The sequence below is a fragment of the Scleropages formosus genome, chromosome 7, assembly GCF_900964775.1.
Source record: "Scleropages formosus chromosome 7, fSclFor1.1, whole genome shotgun sequence".
In the NCBI taxonomy this organism is placed as follows: domain Eukaryota; kingdom Metazoa; phylum Chordata; class Actinopteri; order Osteoglossiformes; family Osteoglossidae; genus Scleropages; species Scleropages formosus.
Window position 1 is genome coordinate 19261198 of NC_041812.1, and position 21182 is coordinate 19282379.

A 21182-nucleotide genomic window follows, 5' to 3' on the forward strand; every position below is an offset into this window, starting at 1 on the left:
TCCCACAGGAAAACAAAGCAGCCTTTGACAAGCAACTGGGCCCATGTGCCAAGCAGTGACTGTTCCACTGCTCACAATCATGGCCATCCTGGAGAAATGGCATGGGCAGTGGTTAGCACACTGCGTGTGTGTGTATGTAAACACACAAAGTTGTATGCAATAGACAGAAAGACAAAATGTGCTCTTGAGAAAAGTAAAAATGTCTGAGTATGATTAGAGTAGTTGGCATTACAATGTATAAATAGTTGTGTGTCAGAGTATTTGTGTAATCCGTTGTGAAGAAGATACCGTCATAAAAAAATTTCAAAATATCTGAACACTCTCTCGTGCCATTTCTCACTTATTTCTCAGGGACATCTAATCACAGTCAACACTTCCTCTATGAGCAGAACACAACCAGCTCCTGGCCTACAGGACTCCTTTGAGGCTGTAAAAGTGGATACAGGAAGGACAGTCAGCCAGCTTTGGAGTGGTCAAGAAAAAAGGAGACAGGGTGTGACAAGGATATGCCAGGGGTACTGTAACAGTGACTTGGTGAGGTCACAGCCCTCCATGCCACCAACCATGGAGATCAGGGGAGACACTTTCTTTTAGCAGAAAGCACACAGTGATGGTTCGCACTCCCAGTAATGTGTGAGACTCTGTGATGAGCTGTGGGTTTTAGCCCTATGGATCCACGTGACAGATCAAATAGACGACACCTCCAGCTCCATAACCCCTGGCTGTGTTAATAAGGCTGGTGGTTAACATGGAGAAGCATAAGCAGAGCTATAGTTCCAACTTCTCCAAACTAATCTACATGCAGGAGACCAATCAGCAAGGTTCAGGGTATCAACAAAGAGCTCAGCCTGCCTCTCAGTAGTGCTCTGTAAAAACATCTTTGATTCTGGTCACCATAGAATACTGGTAAAAAAAGACTGAAAAGGTATATTATTGGCCAGTAGATGACAGAAGGATAGGAGCACTGGAGAACAGGGGGTGTGGAGGACATAAACAAGAGGGCATAAATTCAAGAGAACAAGACAAGGTGGAAAGTACTGTGGACAAACTGTAAGTTAACTGTAAGTGCAGCATGCTGCTCCTTCCTTCTTCCTCATCCTATCAGATGTGCCAAAAGGAACACAGAGCAGCTCTCTCTCAGAGCACCACCCTGACATAGTCACTCCCCTCGTGTACAGTGCCAAGAAAGCAGCCGCACGGCTGTGAAAGCAGCAGTCCGTTTCATCTTAATTCTGAGCTTTTTACAGCAAAACAAATACAGAGCCATTAGCTGAGGACCTCCTCCGGCTTCCATTAGTGCTGGGGCAGCCAGCCTCCTCTCCCCTTTGTCGGGACAGCTAGTATTCCTCAGAGTTAATGAGATTTTCATTCAAGCAATAAATAAGGAAAGAACAGAAAGGAGAATGGAACATAAAAAAAACATCACGCGCTCAAGGATGAGAGACATGTGCTGGTAAATGCCTTTACTTGTTCTGAGGGTGTTGTCTGGTGGACTTCCAGGAAGACACTCTGAGGATGGGGGCAGTGCTTCAGTCCTGAGCTCGCAGCAACCCTACAGCTGGAAGGAAGCAATGATTGTCGCCCCCACCCCACTCTCTGCAAAGCTGCCCTGCAGGTACCTGATATCCAGCTACTCCTCATGCACGGCACATGCTTCACCCACTGCCAGTCAGAGGGCTGCCATCAAAGAGCCCCGTGCACACCGCCGACCAGCCAGATGCCCCTCTGACACAGTCACATGCCAGGCAGGCAAGCCAGCTGGTGAGTCAAGGAGCAGCACATGTTTCATCTGCCAGCTACCAGCACTGTTGGCAACAGAACCACAGGCTCACACCCACATTTCGTTATCTTTTCACTGCTCAGCCCAGATGACAATTTACAGCCATTCACACAGCTGGATTGAGGTCAAGTACCTTACTCAAGCCAGTGCTACCAAAAACATTTACAGCACTGGGCTCTGAGCACTGTTTTGTATTCCTTACTTTTGCCTTAGCAAATATTAAGCACCATCACAAGAGCTATAGGAGAAGACACAGGAGCTTGGTCTGCTTTACATCCAACAGTATATTTTAGTAAAAGTCCAAATATACACTTCTGGAATGAATTCAAGACTGGAGAATCTGACAATACCAATTACAATCACATGGTCCAAAAGAAAGACTTTCAGATTGTTGCACATCCTCCCAGTGGTCAGAATGTCCATATCTGATTTAGCTCCAAGGAGAAAGGAAAATGTCTGCGGTCTGGCGCCACAGATATTAATATAATGTAATGGGGGGGTTCTGCTCCTTTTTGACCTGCATGGTTTATTGTTCCCATGACAGGTTGGGCAGGAAACACCCTGCCAAGCTGACCTTTCTGTTGAGGGCTTGCGGGGAGATGAGCCCCCCGACACACACAGTGTAGCAATGTACAGTGCTGCCTGTGAGAGACCACCCACACATATCCTTTGCGGCAAATGAAAAATGAAGAGTGATATTGCTGATGGATGGCAGAGTTCTTCTCCCAGATCCTCCCAATGGCCTTCACAACCTACCAACCCCCTAGGGAAGAGATCCAGGCATGCACTTGGGAAGGAATGCAGATCAGGCAACACAGAAAATGCATTCATTTGGCAGATGTGTCAGCAAGGACTGCAGGGCTTTGCTGGTGAGAAATTCAGGTGATGTTAGGGTGTGAAAACACATAAAGTACCTGGCCAGTGATCTAGGAAAGATGAAGGAACAAAATGTATTGATCCTCACTAAACATGAATGCTTTTGGTGTTGAAGACGGAGCCATTAGCTGTCATGCAAGCCTTACAGTTGGAGGCAGAAACTGTACTCGAGTCCCATTTAAAAACAGTCCCTCTGGACCACAAAAAGCAGGATGAGTTGCATAGCCTTATGACCTACATATTTCAAAAAGGGGGTTTTTATGACTGCATTTATAATGCAGAAATTAACTGCATAATTTTTTCACATTTTAACCAAAACACACTGTTATCATTTCAATTCCTAATACACTGCACAAATGATTTCATTCTCTGCTGTTTTCAAATACCAGCAGTACTTGTGACAAAAGTATACATTACATTTTACACTCATGACTGAACATAATTCCAGAGGCATAACTGGTTGCACTGATGACACAGTTACTTTTTCCCTCTGTCTGGCAGAAAGTAGTAAATTAAATGTTGTCAATGTCAGCATGACACATGTGCTCGATTTGGTACGAATGTAACTATCCAATAAAAACAAAGCCATCTCACATTACTCCAGGAAGGGAAATGTCTGGTGGTGAAAGCCAAAACATGTACATTCCATCTCAGCAATTTAACCCAATATTACATTAACAGTACGTGACATTTTTAACAGTCCAGTCATTACCTCTGCTGGCTTTGCAGTAAGAGCATTAACCGTTAAACCGTAATGCTACACTCAGAATTAAAGTGAAGAACGAGAGTGATGGAAGCGCTGATCTTGAATCTAAGTGGAGAAGCAGCTTCCCATTAATGATGCAGTACAGCAAGTGATAAAAATGTTGATTGTAATTCCTGTAAAAGGCCACATTTACCGGTCCTCCATCACAGCCCATCTTCACAGATATGCAACCCATTCATCAGCTCATAAGACAGCAGTAGTTCTTCAGATTGAGAATACAAGAGCATTTTTACACAAAGAAAGGATTTACTGGGATGAAGAAGAAAGCACAAAGTTTAATAGTTTGCAGACAGACAGCCTGCCTGATAAAGAAGAACGCTGGGACTACCCATTGCACAGATTACACTTTATGCAGTGCTGTTCTGGCAAATACTAACACAAACAACAGAGCTGATCACATGACAAGCCCCTACCATGATGACCCCAGATGATGATAGATACCAAGCCAAGATGCTTAAAACCACACTGGAGACTGGTGTGCCATTACACCAGGATGAGCATATGGTAATGGGTATGTAGGATGACAAAATAAGGGGGTGATAGAACGTGGGTACAATTCGCACCTGGTGCACCTGGTGTTGCGAAGAATGTATTTTATACTGTGGTTGGCAAAGAGCAATCCAAGGTCAGAGGTCAAAGGGGATTCAGCAACACTGCAGGAGACAATGCATCACACATACAGGCTCTTATTCCATGTGTATTGAAGTGTTTGATTCATGCATTAGACATTCTGACTCAAGTTTACAGCACACTCGTACATACCTCTTGCTCTGATTTTCACAGAATTACAGCATTACCCTCCATGAATTATTCAAAGGTGATCACACAACAAAACGCTCAAGACAAAGCACAACATTTTCTGATCCAGCTGCTGTTGGGTTCTTCAGAATAGCAGAAGTACTTCATAATTACTCTCTCCCTGCAAACCTTATAAGCAGTAGAGAGATGTGTTCATAGTTTAGATAACCAGGGACACTGTGAAACTGTAACACGGCTGACAATACAAAACCAAAAGGGCATATATTTGTAACTTTTTAAAGGGATTTACACATATATTTTCTATGAGTAACTGAGCAGAAAGCAACTGGACAAAATAGAGGGTGGTTTTAGAAAGAATGCAAATATTTTAAAGAAACATTTATTCAGAAAAATAATAATTTTAAGATTAAAAGCTATTTAGAAGAGGGAAGGATCAGGTGACAATCATGGAAAGATACATATCAAACTTTCTAAACGTGTCCCTAGATTAAACAAATGAAACGTCACTGAATTCTGCAAGGTCATTTTTGTCTTTAAAAGAAGCTGAAGTTATTTACAATTTAAAAGATGATATTTATATAAAGGTATCGTTACTACCATTATTTAAAATGACATTTTTAATCTGTTTAATTACAAAGAACATTTAAACAGGACTCTCCAATGCATGTGAAAAGAAAAAAAAAACATTTTAGACACCCAGGTAGATCAACACAATATCTGATTAAAACATCATCATAAATACAACCAACTGAATTTTTTTTTTTTTTTTACAAACACTCATGATCATCCTTTAGTACACATATATCCAGCTACAAATGCACTGCAAGCCAGAAAAAGGATCATTGTATTGCTGGAAGAATGCAAACTTCTTTGTCCAAAATGATCTCTATTAACAGTTTTGACCATTAAAACCAGTTCTTTCTGCCTTTATAAACTTTCCAACTGACTGCGGTCCAGTAATCTAGTAACATTTGAGTTGGTGACACTGATAATATTTAACTACAACATGCAGAGCATATAATAATATGGAAACTTGCAGTACTGTAGCACCACAGGTGATTTGTAGATTTTGACCTCCCTCATGGAATCACCCCATTACTGTACATTCCTAGAAGAGATTTTCTGAGTGCTCCAGAACCACAACGGCCCATGAAAATGCTGTCTTCTACAGCCAAATCCTTTTTTATAGCAAAACTGGATGATAGCCTTGGTACAGTCGTGGAACTTCTGGCAGGGTCACCACATAATCAAAAGGACATAATAAATCTGCCCCACTTACAGGTTATCAGTTAACACTAACCGTTATTAACTAAATAACCACATAATCCAGACACATCCACACCTTTCAAAATCAAACAGCCAAAAAAATTCAAACTGGGAACTTTGTGTTTCTGCTTGAAAAAATCACTAAGCAAACAGACTGCATTTTCAGTACAACCAGATCAGAGTGGGAAAGACTACCTATCCTGAAATTCTCTGAGGGGATGGGGAAGCGTTATCTCCCAGAGCAAGGCGTTTAGCAAGCTCACTTTAGGTGGATGTGCCACTTTGCAGACACTCTAAATCACAGACCCCTGGTAGTGTTACATTATACATACATTATATTATACACACACACACAGTCTAAAACTGCTTTTCCCAAACAGGAGCCTAACCCAGCAACACAGCACACAAGGCTGGAGGGGGAGGGGACACACCCAGGACAGGATGCCAATCTGTCACAAGGCACCCCAAGCAGGACTCGAACCCCAGACCTGGCAGAGAGCAAGACCTGACCAAGCCCACTGCACCACCCCCCCATACAACAGCATGTGTGCCCAGTTATGCAGTAAAGATATTTTATTCACTGCCTAACATGTGTTTCACTCTGCAAAGCACACATATATACTTCATGATTAAGAAAACCAACTACTGCAAGTAATTTCTGCTTCCTATCAAACTGACACACAATTACAACACTGACCATGGCAAAGGTAACTCACAACTAAACTCCAAGATTCAATCATTTTTAGACATTGTAAATATTAACTCAGTATTAATATTTATGTATGTAAATATTAACTAAATTGTTTAAATAACATAAACAGCTTTCATAACATGAATACCCTTACAATGTCAGAAACAAAGCCTTAATTTTGCAATCATCTTGTGTCAAACATCATACTGTACCTCTCTGTGCACTGTGACACAGTCAGTGATCTTCTTATCTAATCATTAACCAACATGAATAAAATTATAAAAACTACATCTAAAAAGGTTGCAAGGGAAAAGACGGATTAATAAAAAGTAAAGTGAAAAGAAAAATGTAATGTTAAAAGACAAGTTACAAGTCATTAAGTCCACTGAAAGTGGTGAGGAGCAGAAAGATATTGTACAGTTTTTCTCAAATAAAGAAAAAACGCTGGAATTAAGAGACGGTGGTGATAAATGATAAAATTCAGTAATTTTTACTACAAATCTTATAAAATGTGCTGGTGTTATTGTGATGCATAAAAATACCTTTTTGGTATTATAATACATTTTAGTTATGATATTTTCATCAGGGAACCTATTAATTTTTGATGTGCTCACAACAGGAACTCGTCTAATAGGGTGACTTCATGGAACAAGTTAACCCTATTAAACAAGGGAAGGGTGTACGGTTCTGATACATTACCATCTTAAGGGAGCATTAAAACAGGGGTAAATATATCTAATATGCAACAATTACTGTAAGCCTAAAAATGGACAAAACTCCACACAATACCCTGTTTGACCGACAGAAAAATGGGTGTACATGGTTGAACTGCACATATTCATTAGTTAACAGATTGCAGCAAGATTTTTGGGGGCTATGTGAGGGGAAATGTGCAGCATTGAGGCTCCTCCTTCATTTCAAACCTATAAACCTTATATCTCCCTTTAAAACAGGAAGGAAAAATCAACAATAGCACCAATAGTATATGGTATTGTACAAAGCTGCAAACACTGAGCCATGTCATGTCAGATTCCATAAACAGTGAGTAACATTTTCACTAAAAATACCGCTAGACATCTCACATCTAGATGTCCATTTCTCATTATGGAATATGGTACTGATGATGCTCGTCTGAAGTAGCACATAAAAATGCACTAAGTCAACGACAAGAAGCAGGGAAACAATGTCAAGTCATACTTGGAGGCATGCAGTGGATAGAGAGCGTTTTAATAGTTAAAACCGCAGAAGACATTCAATCAAATTGTCGACAGTGGTGACATGTAATTCTCAGAACGCTAGATTATTCATCCCCCTTTCATTCGCACAGCTCTCTCCCAGGTAACTGAGAAATCCACCCCGGGTTTTCTTCCTTTGCTGCTCGCGAGCGGCGCGCGCGGCGGTTCAAGCGCGCAGGCCCGAACGCACGATCGCTTCCGAAAAGAGACGAGCGAACGCAGGCTCGTTTGGGCGCTGTCCACCACGCGCACTGCCTGAAACCGTAATCCGCCAGTTACCGGCGGTTAACGGCGAGCGGCTCCTCGTGTGGCGCGGTATTTCCACAAGGCTCATGCACGGAGAGCGAGTGCGCGCGCGAGTCAGAGCCAGATATGAAGCGGTTATAAAAGATATATCACAGAGGAAAAGCCGTTACGAAAATGGCAATGAGCCAGTCAAGAGCTGGAAAGAGGCTCGTTCGCCTGGTGTCTGCAACCTGTCCTTTTCTCCTCATTCAGTCCTCAAATCAGGTGTTTAAATGGTGCTCTCGGTTCCGAAACACGAATAACCCCAGAACGGGCCTCGGCGTCTCACTCACTAAACCATCACTGAGGACATTTTCTCATAAATTTTAATTAACCATCGATGTATGACACAGAGTTGGAAAAAAGACGAAAATCGTCGTTTGGTTGTTCTTCCACCGAGAAAGCACACACGGTTACAAAATTGAGCAATATCCATCGCAAATGTAGTCAGTTTCTGGATGAAATGAGTCGAAAAGGCATCATTTCAGTGAAATGGGAGAGGCGGACGGGGGAACGGGAACGGGCGCGGAGACAATAAAAATGGCCGTGGAAGAGAGTCTCTGTCAGACTCCGGGCGTCGTCCTTCTCCTCGGATGGAGACGGAGCTGAGAAGAGACCCCAAACGCCGCAGTTTCCCGTCAGCGAGCGCCGGGAGCTCCGTGGAGCCGCCCGCCATTTAAGGGTCCACTTTAAAAGGCAGGGAGGGCCAGTAAATGGGGTTGTAACGGCATCTTTTCTCTCTGCATAAAATCCGCCTTACGAGCAGATTTTTAGAATTTGTATTTCTGTATGGAATGCCAGAGATATAACCCTAAAAAAACATGCGTCAAGAGATCAAACGCTGAGGGAAGGCGCGGCTCAGGGAGATAAAAGCGCCGCATTAAGATTAATTGAGGAGGCGAATTTTATCGGCTCTCCGCCGAGACCCTAGCGCGGAACCGAACCGGCCCATAGCTTTTCAGCACCGGCTCGGTGAACAGCACATCCCCGCGTCGTCGAGCCCACACCTTCGCCAGGCTTTCGGGCTTTTCCTTTTAAAGGCAAGCGGCGGAGCGTGATAAAGAGCGGTTCTTGGGGAACATGGCGGACGGCGGTGTTCACCGACCGAACCAGGAGCGGGCGGCGAGGGGGCGGCGGCTAGCAGAGCCCACCTCACAGGGAGAGAGACGGCGAACACACGGCGGATACTTGACTTACTTCATCTGCTTCACGATGGTGCTTTTTCCCGACTCGCCAGCGCCTGTTCAGACAGAAAGAAAGACATATTACAGGGCTGTTCCGCTCACGGCGGGCTCGCCTCTCATTTTGACCGTCATAGTTACTGGTCTCGCTGGCTCTGTGGTTCGTTCTGTGGTGCACTAGACTAGTGTATAAGACACGGTGTGAGACACGGCGAGCTCTGCCTCACCCAGCAGCAGCAATTTCACGTCTTTCGCGGCAGTGAGTCCATCTTCCTTCAGGTTCTTCTCGATGGCTTTGCTCCTGTCCAGAGCCGCCCTCTCCTCAGCGCTCAGTGTACATCCCATGGTTCCGGCGAGCCTCGGCTCTTTTTCTCTCTCCAGAAAAAAATAACGCGAGGTTAAAAACGGACAGTCCCTGTTTTTGCCCCTCGGTATCTCTCCAGCCCCTCTTCTCGTGCGCGCTCGCTCGCTCGCTCGTTCTCTCTCGTTCGTTCCCCCTCAGCCTCGCGCGCGCGCTCTCTCTCTCGCTCTCTCTCGCTCGCTCGCTCTCTCTCTCTCTCTCTTTCTTTCGCTCACTCTCTCTCTGTCTCACGACTGGCTAAAGCATTAAAAACCGGGGTTTTGAGACGGATTTCAATCGGGCTTCTTTCCGTCTCGACGTCGCGTTGCAGTGTCCGTGCGGAGGTGTGGTTGCGCGAGGCGTGCGGGGCTTGGCGGTCTCTACTGGGCGGCGACGGCGGCTGCGAGCGCTCGCATCGTTCGGCTTGCGCACAATGGAGGGGCAGAAGGGACGGCGCGCGGGCTGGGGAGCTCGAGCGCTTACTGACAATCCCGCTGACGTCAGAGCCATGTGAACGAGCGCGAGCAAGCGGTGGCGAGCATCCCGGCCGTGCAGCGTTAAACACGTTCGGCTGAATTTAATCAAGCAGCGACGGCCTTTTTTGCTGTATTATTAAGGACAGTGGATGTCCCAAGACCGCACTCTTATTCGACATCGACAGGGTTTTGTTTTTGAACGTCCACACTGCAGGTTGTGGCCAGAATAAAGCCCCCAGTCCGTCGATAAGGCGACACGGACTTGACGCAGGCCCAGCGTAGCGCACCTAGGCGTGGCCTAACGCTGCTCTCCTTCACTTAGTTGGGTTATTAGGTTAGTGCGTTTACTACATGTCACTCTTTGGCTTTCCTGGAGTCAAATGATTGTTTCCTCGACCACATTATAATATATATTTTCACCAACAATAATATAAATCAAGAAACACTGGTACTGACAAAATGCTGCTTCGACTGTACATACTAGTATGTGGATCTTGTGGTGTCACTTTCACTCACTGTGACACACAGCACTGTCAGCACTGACTTTAATTTTCAATTTATTACGGGATCGGGGATTTGTAACGATGCCAGCGATAAGGATGGCGGAAAATATCAGTTAAATGAACTGGCTTTTAAATATGAAACATTAAGCAACATATCAAGCAAAAAACCAGCGGACTGACTTATTAACTGCTTAGAGGGATTAAATGCACGTGAAAGGTTTCGCTGAACAATGAATATTCTCTGAAGCCGGAGTAAACCAAGTATGGTTTGTTCCTGCAATGATACCATCCTACGAACTTGAACTCAAACCCTAACTCACCTCCATACAATTCCCTACCTTCTTCCCTCCCTCTCTCAGCGAAGGTGCGAGGACGCAGCAGACGTTGCATGACCACAGCCGTGTGACGCAGCACACGCCAAGCAGATCTGCTCCCTGGACAGCACCGGGAGGAAACCCGAAGCACATGACACATCAACAAACTCCATGAAGCCAGGCAAATGGCAGACACACACACACACACACACACAAACAGCAAGGAAATTGCACGGTCCCCTAGTGTTGGGCATCCTGTGTGTATGGCTATCCTTTCTCATTTCAGTCTGGCTTCTCCCTTGGAATAAAGTACACCTGTAAAATATAATTCCCTGAAATATATTATTTTGTTAAAATATGTCTAAGTTGCTTCTTCCTGAATTGCTGTACGCCTTCCCAATGTCAGAGAACCCATGTCCCTTCAGCCAACAGCAAATATGAAAAGAATTCTTTCAGCTTTTGAATTCTGAGGAAGAACAAACCGCTGTACCACTGAAACCATACATATCCAGTGTCAGTAGCCCTAATGGATTTTATTTACTGTTTTAAAACACCTGTCTTCTCTATTACACACACACACACACATTTTCTGAACCGCTTGTCCCGTACGGGGTCGCGGAGAGCCGGAGCCTAGCCTCGGGGGGGAGGGGACACACCCAGGATGGGACGCCAGTCCGTTGCAAGGCACCCCAAGTGGGACTCGAACCCCAGACCCACCGGAGAGCAGGATTCGGTCCAACCCACTGCGCCACTGTGCCACCACACCCCCGTCTTCTCTATTATTCATTCAAAAATAAAATCAGCTGGTAATAGTTGTTATTGTTGGTATGGCATGATTAAGAGAGATATTAGGTGACATACACAACAATCTGGAGATGACCCAAATACTTTAATTAGGCTGAAATGGAACTTAATTGGCATTAATCAAATGTCAATCACCATGTAGCTCGGCCTGTACCTTGATGTAAAGTGTTAAGATGTATACCTAACTGCTTTTTCTTTTCCAGAAGTTCAATATTTCATGTTTTCAGTCACAGTTATAGCTGATAATATGGTCATGGCTAATTACTGTTTGTTACAGACACTGCTGTATTTTTAAAGAGGATGTGGATTTCTGTCTCACTTTTCTCATGGTGACTCCAAAGGCCTTCTTTTCCTGACTCACACAGGAAGCTGCAGGAATTAAATATTGACCGATTTTACCCTGGATGCTCAGTAAAACTACTCAAACTTTCTCAAAGAATATTGTAATTGATCAGTTTACTGCCTTTTCTCTGGTTGCCCAGGTTATTTTGTTTCAGATTATTGTTGCCATTGAGTAAACCATGTGACCCATGTCCTTACTCTTTTAGAGAAACATTGATAAAAAAGAATTAGTACAACATGGGATGCAGTGGCGCAGTGGGTTGGACCGCAGTCCTGCTCTCCGGTGGGTCTGGGGTTCAAGTCCCGCTTGGGGTGCCTTGCGGCGGACTGGCGTCCCGTCCTGGGTGCGTCCCCTTCCCCCTCCGGCCCTACGCCCTGTGTTGCCGGGTAGGCTCCGGTTCCCCGTGACCCCGTAAGGGACAAGCGGTTCTGAAAATGTGTGTGTGTGTGTGAATTAGTACAACTTCAAAATACTTCCTATTGACACAAATTTGCTTCAAAAGATTAAATGAGGGTGAAAGAAGATTTTTAAAGCTAAAACTCTGGAAATCAAAAGAAACTGATGAAGAAAAAACAAAGAAAATAAAAATAAAACTGTAGATTAAGCAAAGGTAAGTACTACATATAATTTGTTGATTAACTGATACCTTTATCCAAAGCAATTGACACTATTTGGCTTATTTGTATAACCCGCTATTTCACACACACACACATTTGTCTGAACCGTTTGTCCCATACAGGGTCACGGAATCGGAGCCTACCCGGCAACTCAGGGCATAAGGCTGGAGGGGGAGGGGACACATCCACGACGGGACGCCAGTCCCTCGCAAGGCACCCCAAGTGGGACTCAAACCCCAGACCCACTGGAGAGCAAGACCTGGGCCAACCCACTGGGCCACCGTGGTGCCACCGCACCACTGCACCCCCCTACCGGGTATTTCACTGGAGCAATATATTATATATAATGTCATCCATACATATATATGGGCCAGCAGGTATCACTGCACATTTCTCATAATGTCTAGAGAAAACAATGGAATGATTACGTTTTTCGAGCTGAACGTCCACCCACAGCCCTTCACGCAGAAATCAGGCAGTTTGCACATTTTGAACAGCCAATGCAGATTATAACTGCATTAAATTATATTTGTGCAGCACTGTTAATAAACACACACGCGCACACAGTCGCTTACTGATCTGATGATCTGCTGTCACTCCCCTTTGCTTGCAAGCCAAAACAAGCGAGACACAATGCAACACATCCACGGAGGAGAAATTCAGAAAGGGACATATGACATTTTCCTGAGATCAGGTCAACAAGAGCCTCTTTGCAGAGCATCCTGATTGTTCTGTTTGCTCGACAAAGGGCCCTGTGTCAAACAGGCAGATGAGACGTGGGGAAATTTGTCTTTGATGCAATGAAAGTAGCACAGCGGGTCTCTGTGTGATCATTGTTATCTCCTGTGAGAGCATATCCTCTTTGCTCAGCCGCACAGAATTGCTGAAACCCCTTTCTCCCTTTCTGAAGTTTTCTCAAGTATAAGCATAGAATTAAACATCCCAGCCAATGCTGGTGATATGATGCAAAGACCCCCTTTATGCATGAAGAGAAAGAGTGCTAAAGGCTGTTAGGGAGACTCTTGGGGATGTCTTATTGACTGGAGCCTGCAAGCTGGAGCTTGCAGAGACAGAAAAGAAGGTCAAGTATGAGCAGGCAGGATAGAAAAGGGACAGAGATGCCTCCGTTGTGGGCATGGCTTTCAAAAAGGCTATACAGGTGCATCTTGCGCTCGGAGCTACAGCAACCCTCACAACCACCAAACCCAATCATTGCACATATAATTGATATTCTAAAGCAGTGGGGTGACTGAATGGCTGATAACCACGAATGGGAATGCACAGATTTGAATCAGTGGAGTGCAGATAGGAGATACTTTTAGCCAAAGCATTTAACATTTATATAGTTGGATTTTTTTTCCTTAAGTAGATCTCAAGGATTGAAAAATTCATTGCATTAGACCGTGTCTGCGCAATATGCCAAAAATAACTTTACAGTCTGTGTTACTACAGCCCAAATAATCAGCAACTTGTTTGAAAGGACAGATAATATGGCTCATGTACTGCTAAGCAAATTACATTTAAACTGTAACTATGAGTTGGGTTTCAGTGTTAACGTGTGTGTAATGTGAGGATATTGCATTCCTTTACATACAGATGAGGTTGTGCATGAGCTCAGAAAGGAGGCAGTTGGTGAGGGCTGTGATGGGTTATGAAATAACCTCAGTTGGTTTAGTAGAACATGAGGACAGTAGCAATCTGGAAGACTGGTGAGGTCATTGGTGTTTCAGACAAATTTATTGATGACATGTATTATGACCTGATATTTAAGGGAGTTTGAAGCATCTAGTCCTGGTTTATGCAACCATGGGATGCCCAGCAGCTTCCTGTTGGACTGACTGCCAGTTCAGCACTAAAAAGGGTTAGCTGTGCTACTAGGAGAGCTGGAGAACAACAGAAAGCAGAAGAGCAGTGGGTGGTGGAGTGGTGTGGTGTGGTGTGGGCCACTGATTTTCTATTCACAGGAGCCAAGTTCAAATCCCACCTCCTCCTATAGCACCTTTGATCAGGGTATTTACCCTGAGCTATTCCAGTAAAAGTTACCCAGCTAAATAAATGGGGAATTTATTTTAAGCAGCTTAAAATTGTAAGCCATATTGAAGAAAACCATCAGCTAAATAAATAAAACACACACACACACACACACACACACACACACTTGCTGAAACTGCTTGTCCCAAGTGGGGTTGCGGCAAGCTGGAGCCTAACCCGGCAACACAGGGCGCAGGGCTGGAGGGGGAGGGGATGCACCCAGAGCAGGATGCCAATCTGTCAGAAGGCACTGCTAGCGGGACTTGAGCCCCCGACCTACCGGAGAGAAGGCTCCGGCCAAACCTGCTGCACCACCGCACCCCCCCCCCAAATAAATAAATGTTGACAAATATATAAATATATGAGTACAGGTATTCCTGAAACACAGAGACTATTGCAGAACACTGGTACTAACCGGAGGGCAATAGTCCTTGTTTATTTGGTTCTCATAATGGATTTAATCAATACATGCATTCATTTTAAAATTCCACGTCTTGGATGTGTACAGCCTACAGCAGAAGTAACAGAGAATCCATCTGGCCTGACTCAGGACAAGCACCGAAGTCCTTCCCACAGCCTTCTCTGATTTGTTTGTGACAGAAGGTTTTATTTACTGCCTTCATTGTCTTCTCTGGTTTCCAGATGGGGATTCCGATTTGGGTTTTTTCAGTGTTTTTCCCAATTTTAACCATGATACCAGTATCTGAAAGAAACGTGTGAGAAAGGTTGGGACTGACAAAAGCCCGGGCAATAATATATGCAGGCTGGGATTCTTGTTCACACCGGGCTAATCTGCAGCTTTGAGGTGTGAGGTGAACGTGAAGACCATTGTAATCATGCTAGGATTTGTAATTATAGGGTGTCTCAAGACCACAGTCGAAAGAACGCAGTCGGCTGAGCACATGAAACAATTGCTCTACAGACTAAAGCTCAAACATGGTGCAATTTTACATTTTACTGAGTGTGACCTAGCCCTGCAAGCAACTGTACATTTTCCCATTTATACTAAACATCTGTGAAAAATACATAGAATATATAAATCACTACTCAGGTCTCCATTACACTCAACCCTTCATTTTCTCGTATTTGTTTCTGAGTGGGAGCTATACGCTCTTTACACTGACCATCACAGAAATTACAGTTTCAAGCAATTTCTGCATATATCCTGCATACAGGTAGGTGAAGGCATTGAGCTTTACTGTGCTTTTCACATCTGCTATGGTGCCGCATCACGTTCCTGTGAGCAGGGCTGATCACCTCACCCCGAGAGCCAGTGAGGATGTCCCAGCTGCTCCCCCAAGGTAATGGAGCGAGATGTGCCTGGCACACTTGACTGGCCCTTTCTGTTCTATTTTACACAGGGGAGAAATCCAGCCCACTGAGACAGATATACACACTCTCTCTCTCTCGCTCGCTCACACACACACACACACACACACACACACACACACACACATATATAGGCACTGAGTAACACTGGGCTTCAGCATGGGCAGATGGTTGACACCCAGGTCCTACCAAGGGTAGGCTATCTGCTATCTTACAGGTCACTTCATTCTGAGAACCCCTCACTCTCTGTGCAAAGAGCGAGTTACGTGTACACAGACAGTGGCAAAAACAGGGAGTGACCATTAACAGGTAGGATACACACACACACAAGCCAAGACAAAACAAATGTTTTTATGATCACAAGACAAACAGTGAACCAAGTGGAGCTTGGGAATAAATCTGCTCTGCAGAACATCAAGCCAGAAGAAAGCATGAAACCAAGAGGGGCACTGTGCAATGCCTTATTCTGATCAGCTGAAACCTAAATTGTGCAGACAGAACTATTTGGAGCATTGTCATGCCTTACTTTTTAAGCCTCTAATCTAATTTGCCAGTGTGCTTCTGCTGCCAGTTAATCAAAAATAACATACAAGATAATAAGCACTTTGAATTGTCCCAGTTGACATCAACTTGTCTCCTTATTGTGAAAACCATATTTAACATTATGGGCCCCCAGGTAAAGGTACTTACGTCAAATAATTCTAGTAAAAATGACCCAGCTCTACAAATGGGTAAATCACTGTACGTAGCTTAACAATGTAAGTCACTTTAGCGAAAAGCGTCAGCTAAGTGAAAAAGTGTTAATGTTAAAATGGGGATCACTTGCAAATGATGGTTAAGGATACTGCTCGACAAAAGACTTAAAAAAAGAAAAGACATGTTGGAGGAAAGCAAAATTCCTACTACACTGCAGCCCTTAATGGACTAGAGCTGCGTAACCTCAGGTTCACCTCTTCACATTCACAAGGGAGAGTAGGGGAGACAGAGCAAGAGAGAACATGCATGATAGTAGCAACTGGAAGAGAGAAATATCCTCTTTTGTTGGGTGCTGATCATGCTAGTAAGTGCATATGATGAAGTTTGTGTCCTTCAGCCCCGAATGGGAGATCTGGAATGTTTTCCATTCAGACAAGGCTTTATTTGTTCCAAAGTTCAATTTAATTTCACAAAAGGAGCATCTGTTGTGTGGCTGTGCTTTTCACGCCATTGACCACAAACTCTTCGACGTTATGACGAGCAATCAACCTACAGGTCCAAGGCACAGCTCTGGATTACAGATGCGCAGTCTGCAGGGTACCATTTGCGATGCAAAACTCTGTGAAGTAAGCAACTTTTCACCGGGGGTGTCGGAAACAGTTGTTACCAACTTTGACTATTTTCTCTTTCAGGTCGTGGTCTAAATATGTTTCATGTGGAAAGAGCAACATCAAGTAAGATACAAATACGAGAAGGGGACACACACACACACACTTGTCCCAAGCGGGGTCACAGTAAACTGGAGCCTAACCCAGCAACACAGGGCGCAAGGCTGGATGGGGAGGGGACACACCGAGGGCGGGACGCCAGTCCATCACAGGGCACCCCAAGCGGAGCTCGAACCCCAGACCAGCCAGAGAGCAGGACCCAGCCATACCCACTGCACCACCACGCCCCCCATACAAGAAGGAAACAAGCAAAACCAGCAGAAAGAATTCAAACAATGACTGATGAAAGCGAGAAGGTTGCTTTTGGATTGCTGCATCCCTGCAATGTTTCAGCCAGTTTTTACCATGGTCCTCTCTCTCTTTTTGCTTATCCACTCCCTCCCTCCTACTATAGCACAGGCCCAGGGAGCTCTTGGCAGAGGCTCTTTCTGGGAAATGGCCACTCAATCCTCTTTATTTGAATAGTAATGCATGTAGATTATCCCTAATGTGGCATCCCCGTGAACATACACTAATGAATATCAGGGAGTGGAAAAAAGCTGCAATGCTAAAGAACTATCTGGAGACTTGGTGGGGGAGGAGACAGAGTTGGGGGAGGGGCTAGTGCTGGTAGGCCAGGTGTATGCCATCAGCCTCATGCAGGATTTCATTTCGACAGGATGCAATCATAAAAAGGCATCCTTAATCCACCCGATATGGGAGCCTGGGTCCCGCGTCCATCAGGAGCCAAATTTACTTGTTCGCAGATATGCATCTTACTGATCAACCTGCTCACATATTGACCATTAACATTGCGCCACTGAACAAGTGGAATAGCAGCTTATTGTCTGCAGACAAAAAAGTGCACGTAAAAGATATTTTAATAGCACTTACACTGAAATCCTCCCATTCTCCACACTGTGTTACTTTCATCTGGTCAGTGTATGCAGACACTTGTCAGAGCCTCTTAAGGTCTTGGCAATAGCTGGTAAGACGGATGAAACAATGAACAATGTCACAACAATCGATAAAATCTACCGTGCGACAAATTTATATGTGAACTGGCAAAAACAAAACGTATTTTTTAGAGACAATGAAAGGTGACAAAACCCAGAAGTACCTGGAGAAAAAAGTATTTCCTTGTACATTTACATTTATTCATTCAGCAGACGCTTTTTCCAAAGCAACACACACCTAGTGGGAAAAGGTTGCTCAACAAGTGATTTAAGACAGTTGCTGGAACAGGCATTTTTGTTCTTTTCGCCATACCATGGTCATGTTTAAGAGGGATAGGTGGTTCGGGCAGCTGAGAGTGTAGTGGTTGGAGCTGCTGCCTTTGAACCCACAGGTTACAGGTTCCAATCCCACTCCCAACTGTAATACCTAGACTGAATTGTTCCAGTATTTAAAAAAAAAAAATACCCTGCTGCACAAATGAGTAAATAACTGTAACTTAACACTATAAGTTGCTTTGAGGAAAAGCATTAGCTAAGTGAATAAATGTAAATGTCAAGCAGCTGACTGCAGGCACTGCCACACTGAACAGAGTGGAATGAACATGGTTTTCCCTACAGCTACAGGTCATCAGTCAGCTCAGCGCTCAGGCTGACAAGACAAATAGGTATGCTTTTAATCCAGGTGTCTGATTCCCAGACAAAATTTGTAAGGCAATTTCATAGCGGAGGTATTCTCTAAAAAAAGATTATATAATCAGAAGGAGGCCGCACACTATAAAGAATGGGGAAGTGCATACGAGCGGCAACAAGCAATCGGTGCACGATCAAATCTTTATTGCCGTAAGGACATTACAGTGATCTGATCGATCCTTACGCAACAAGCCATTGCCTAATATGAAGATGCTAGATTTTATTCTACAGTTTATGAACAAGTTATACAAGCCACTAAAAAATACAGGATCCTTAATTGACAGGTTTGGAGAAATATCCAGAAATAAACGCCAGTCCATAAAGTGATCTGTGGCAGGATTATGCACTCCAGATTGGGGAAACCTCTGTCTTAATTTAATATATTATCCAATCAAAAACTTCAGGCGCTTGAACGATATTTTATGACCCTTACACCTGCATTATGCTGCTTCTCAAACATTTAATCCCGCAAATGAGAGAATTGCTAAATAGAGGAACCCTGTTTTTATTACATTATTATTAATACAGGATATGGTGAGGAATAATTATTCATTAATACTTAATTCTGTCACTGAAGTTCATCGCCACTTAAAAAAGTATATGGTAATGAAAAGAAGTGATTTCAGCTGATCTTCTATGTCTACCTGCTTTATAAAAGCTCAGCTACTGGAAACAATCGCTAACAATATAAACAGCAATATGTTATTTATACGTATAGCTGTCCACCTTCTATAATCTAAATTTACAAACATCTGGCAGGAAGTCCATAATCCCTAACATAATTTTATGGCTAATGAAATGCATCACCAGGCAAATGAATGGCAGTACCTTCAATGTTAACTCCAGATTTTCATCATCTTCTTCCTCTGTTTGAAGATGAATAGTACTGCTGTTACAGGAAAAGCCCTGCCACTGGAGTTATTGCATTATTTAATATTTGTTTCCTTGCAGTGAACTGCGATGTGAATGATACTTTTGACTGTGCTTTCAGACACGATGTACATGCTTCCTGGCTGCGATGAAGACGGCAATGCAAAAGCTGGTATTTAATCAAATAGCAGACAGGGAGGACAGGAGGATCGTGCTGCCAAAGAAAGAGACTCGTTCTATGGGAGAAGCAGACTCGCCGTGCAGACTGGCCCAGGGTCAGCCTTCTTCTGCTGTGTTACATCAAATAGGGCTGTCATTACCCACAGACAGAATTCTTTTTCTTACATTGTCAATGAAACGAAGCAGGACATGTTTTTTAAGAATCACAAAACGTTATAAAAGGACGAAATAATTAAGATTTTAATTTTTATTAAATCATACTATAGTTAACCCTTCAGCCAGCACAGTAACCTGGTTGATACGCTTTTGAATGAGAAGTCTTGGTAAGAATAAACTTGGATTTATTTTCTTAGAGGATCTTAAGAAAACCTTTCACTCGGGGCTATGCGTAAGATCTCTTCCGCGCCCACAGGGTTTTAGTGTTTGAGCTTGTTCCTTACAGATATACGGCTCCATGACATGGGCCGTTTGCTCTGCTTTATTTGCAGCGCGCATTTGTTCTGGCCGTTCAATTCATCATACTGAGACGCTGCCGCAGTAAGGCATGACGATCATTCCCGTGAGTTCCTAAACTGTCCACAAACTGTGTTTACAGGAATTCACTTTTGTCGCCCTTCCTGCAGCTCTGTGATAGGCCACAGTTTTGTTTCTCGCTCAAAGCTTTCTTTAGGCATTGTGTTAAAGGGGATTCACTTGGTGTTTTTCTTACAATAATTATTCAAAATACCCAACTCTGAACACTTTCTCCATATCTATTGTTGTGTCTTCTGACACATGCAACACTTGGGGAACGTTTACTGTCAACGACTACTTCCTCTGGGCTGATCTTGTCGTTCTGCTGTTGCGTGAATAAACATTTCCATTGTTTAGTCCTTTTTGCTAGCAAACCGAGCTTCACCTGATGTAGTTCAGACCTGCGATTCGCTGTTTTTCATCCTTCTTTCCTGGAATTTTGCAGCAACAGCTCTGAGGCTCACCGATATTCCATTAAGAATCGCCACTTTTCGCGAGAGAATCACTCCCACCTCTTCTGCATGCCAGACATTCCTGTGTTCATGTACAGAGCGTAGCACTTCTCTTCCACTTGAAAGACTAATTTTCTTCCTGGATTCGCAGTATTTCACTTACCCCTACCGGGGTCAGGTTGTGCTTACACATTCCTCCAGTGTGCGCAGATTCACCAGCTTGCAGCCAGATGTTCAGCTCAGATTCTCAAACTGAGCAGAGTAAAGGGGTTGGGGTGACATGCCTTTTAGGTTCCACTTGTGACACGCCATCCTTGCCAGTGACTCCTTATGGACATCTCTGTAATCGGCTGCATGATTACTCCTAGGTAAGATAAAAATGTCTACCACAACATAACAGCTAAATGTTATGACTAAATGAAAAGTCAGAGTTAAGAAATGAACTGGACCACTGTATTCCATCTCAGTGTTTATGCCAGCATTGTCACTATATTATCTAAGCATTGCATATTATGATTCATT

The 21182-nt window shown here is 43.9% G+C and overlaps 1 protein-coding gene across 1 annotated transcript in view; it reads right to left on the reverse strand.

Annotated features, from left to right (window-relative positions):
* gnao1a (guanine nucleotide binding protein (G protein), alpha activating activity polypeptide O, a) overlaps positions 1 to 9635 on the reverse strand; it is a 75715-nt gene extending 66080 nt beyond the window's left edge. Inside the window, exons 1-2 of the mRNA XM_018726644.2 lie at positions 9067 to 9635; positions 8856 to 8898 (exon numbers count right to left, since the gene is read on the reverse strand). Coding sequence (XP_018582160.1) covers positions 8856 to 8898; positions 9067 to 9184 — 161 coding nt within the window. The 5' untranslated portion in view covers positions 9185 to 9635. The remainder of the gene's footprint in view (positions 1 to 8855; positions 8899 to 9066) is intronic.
* Positions 9636 to 21182: the final 11547 nt, after the last annotated feature.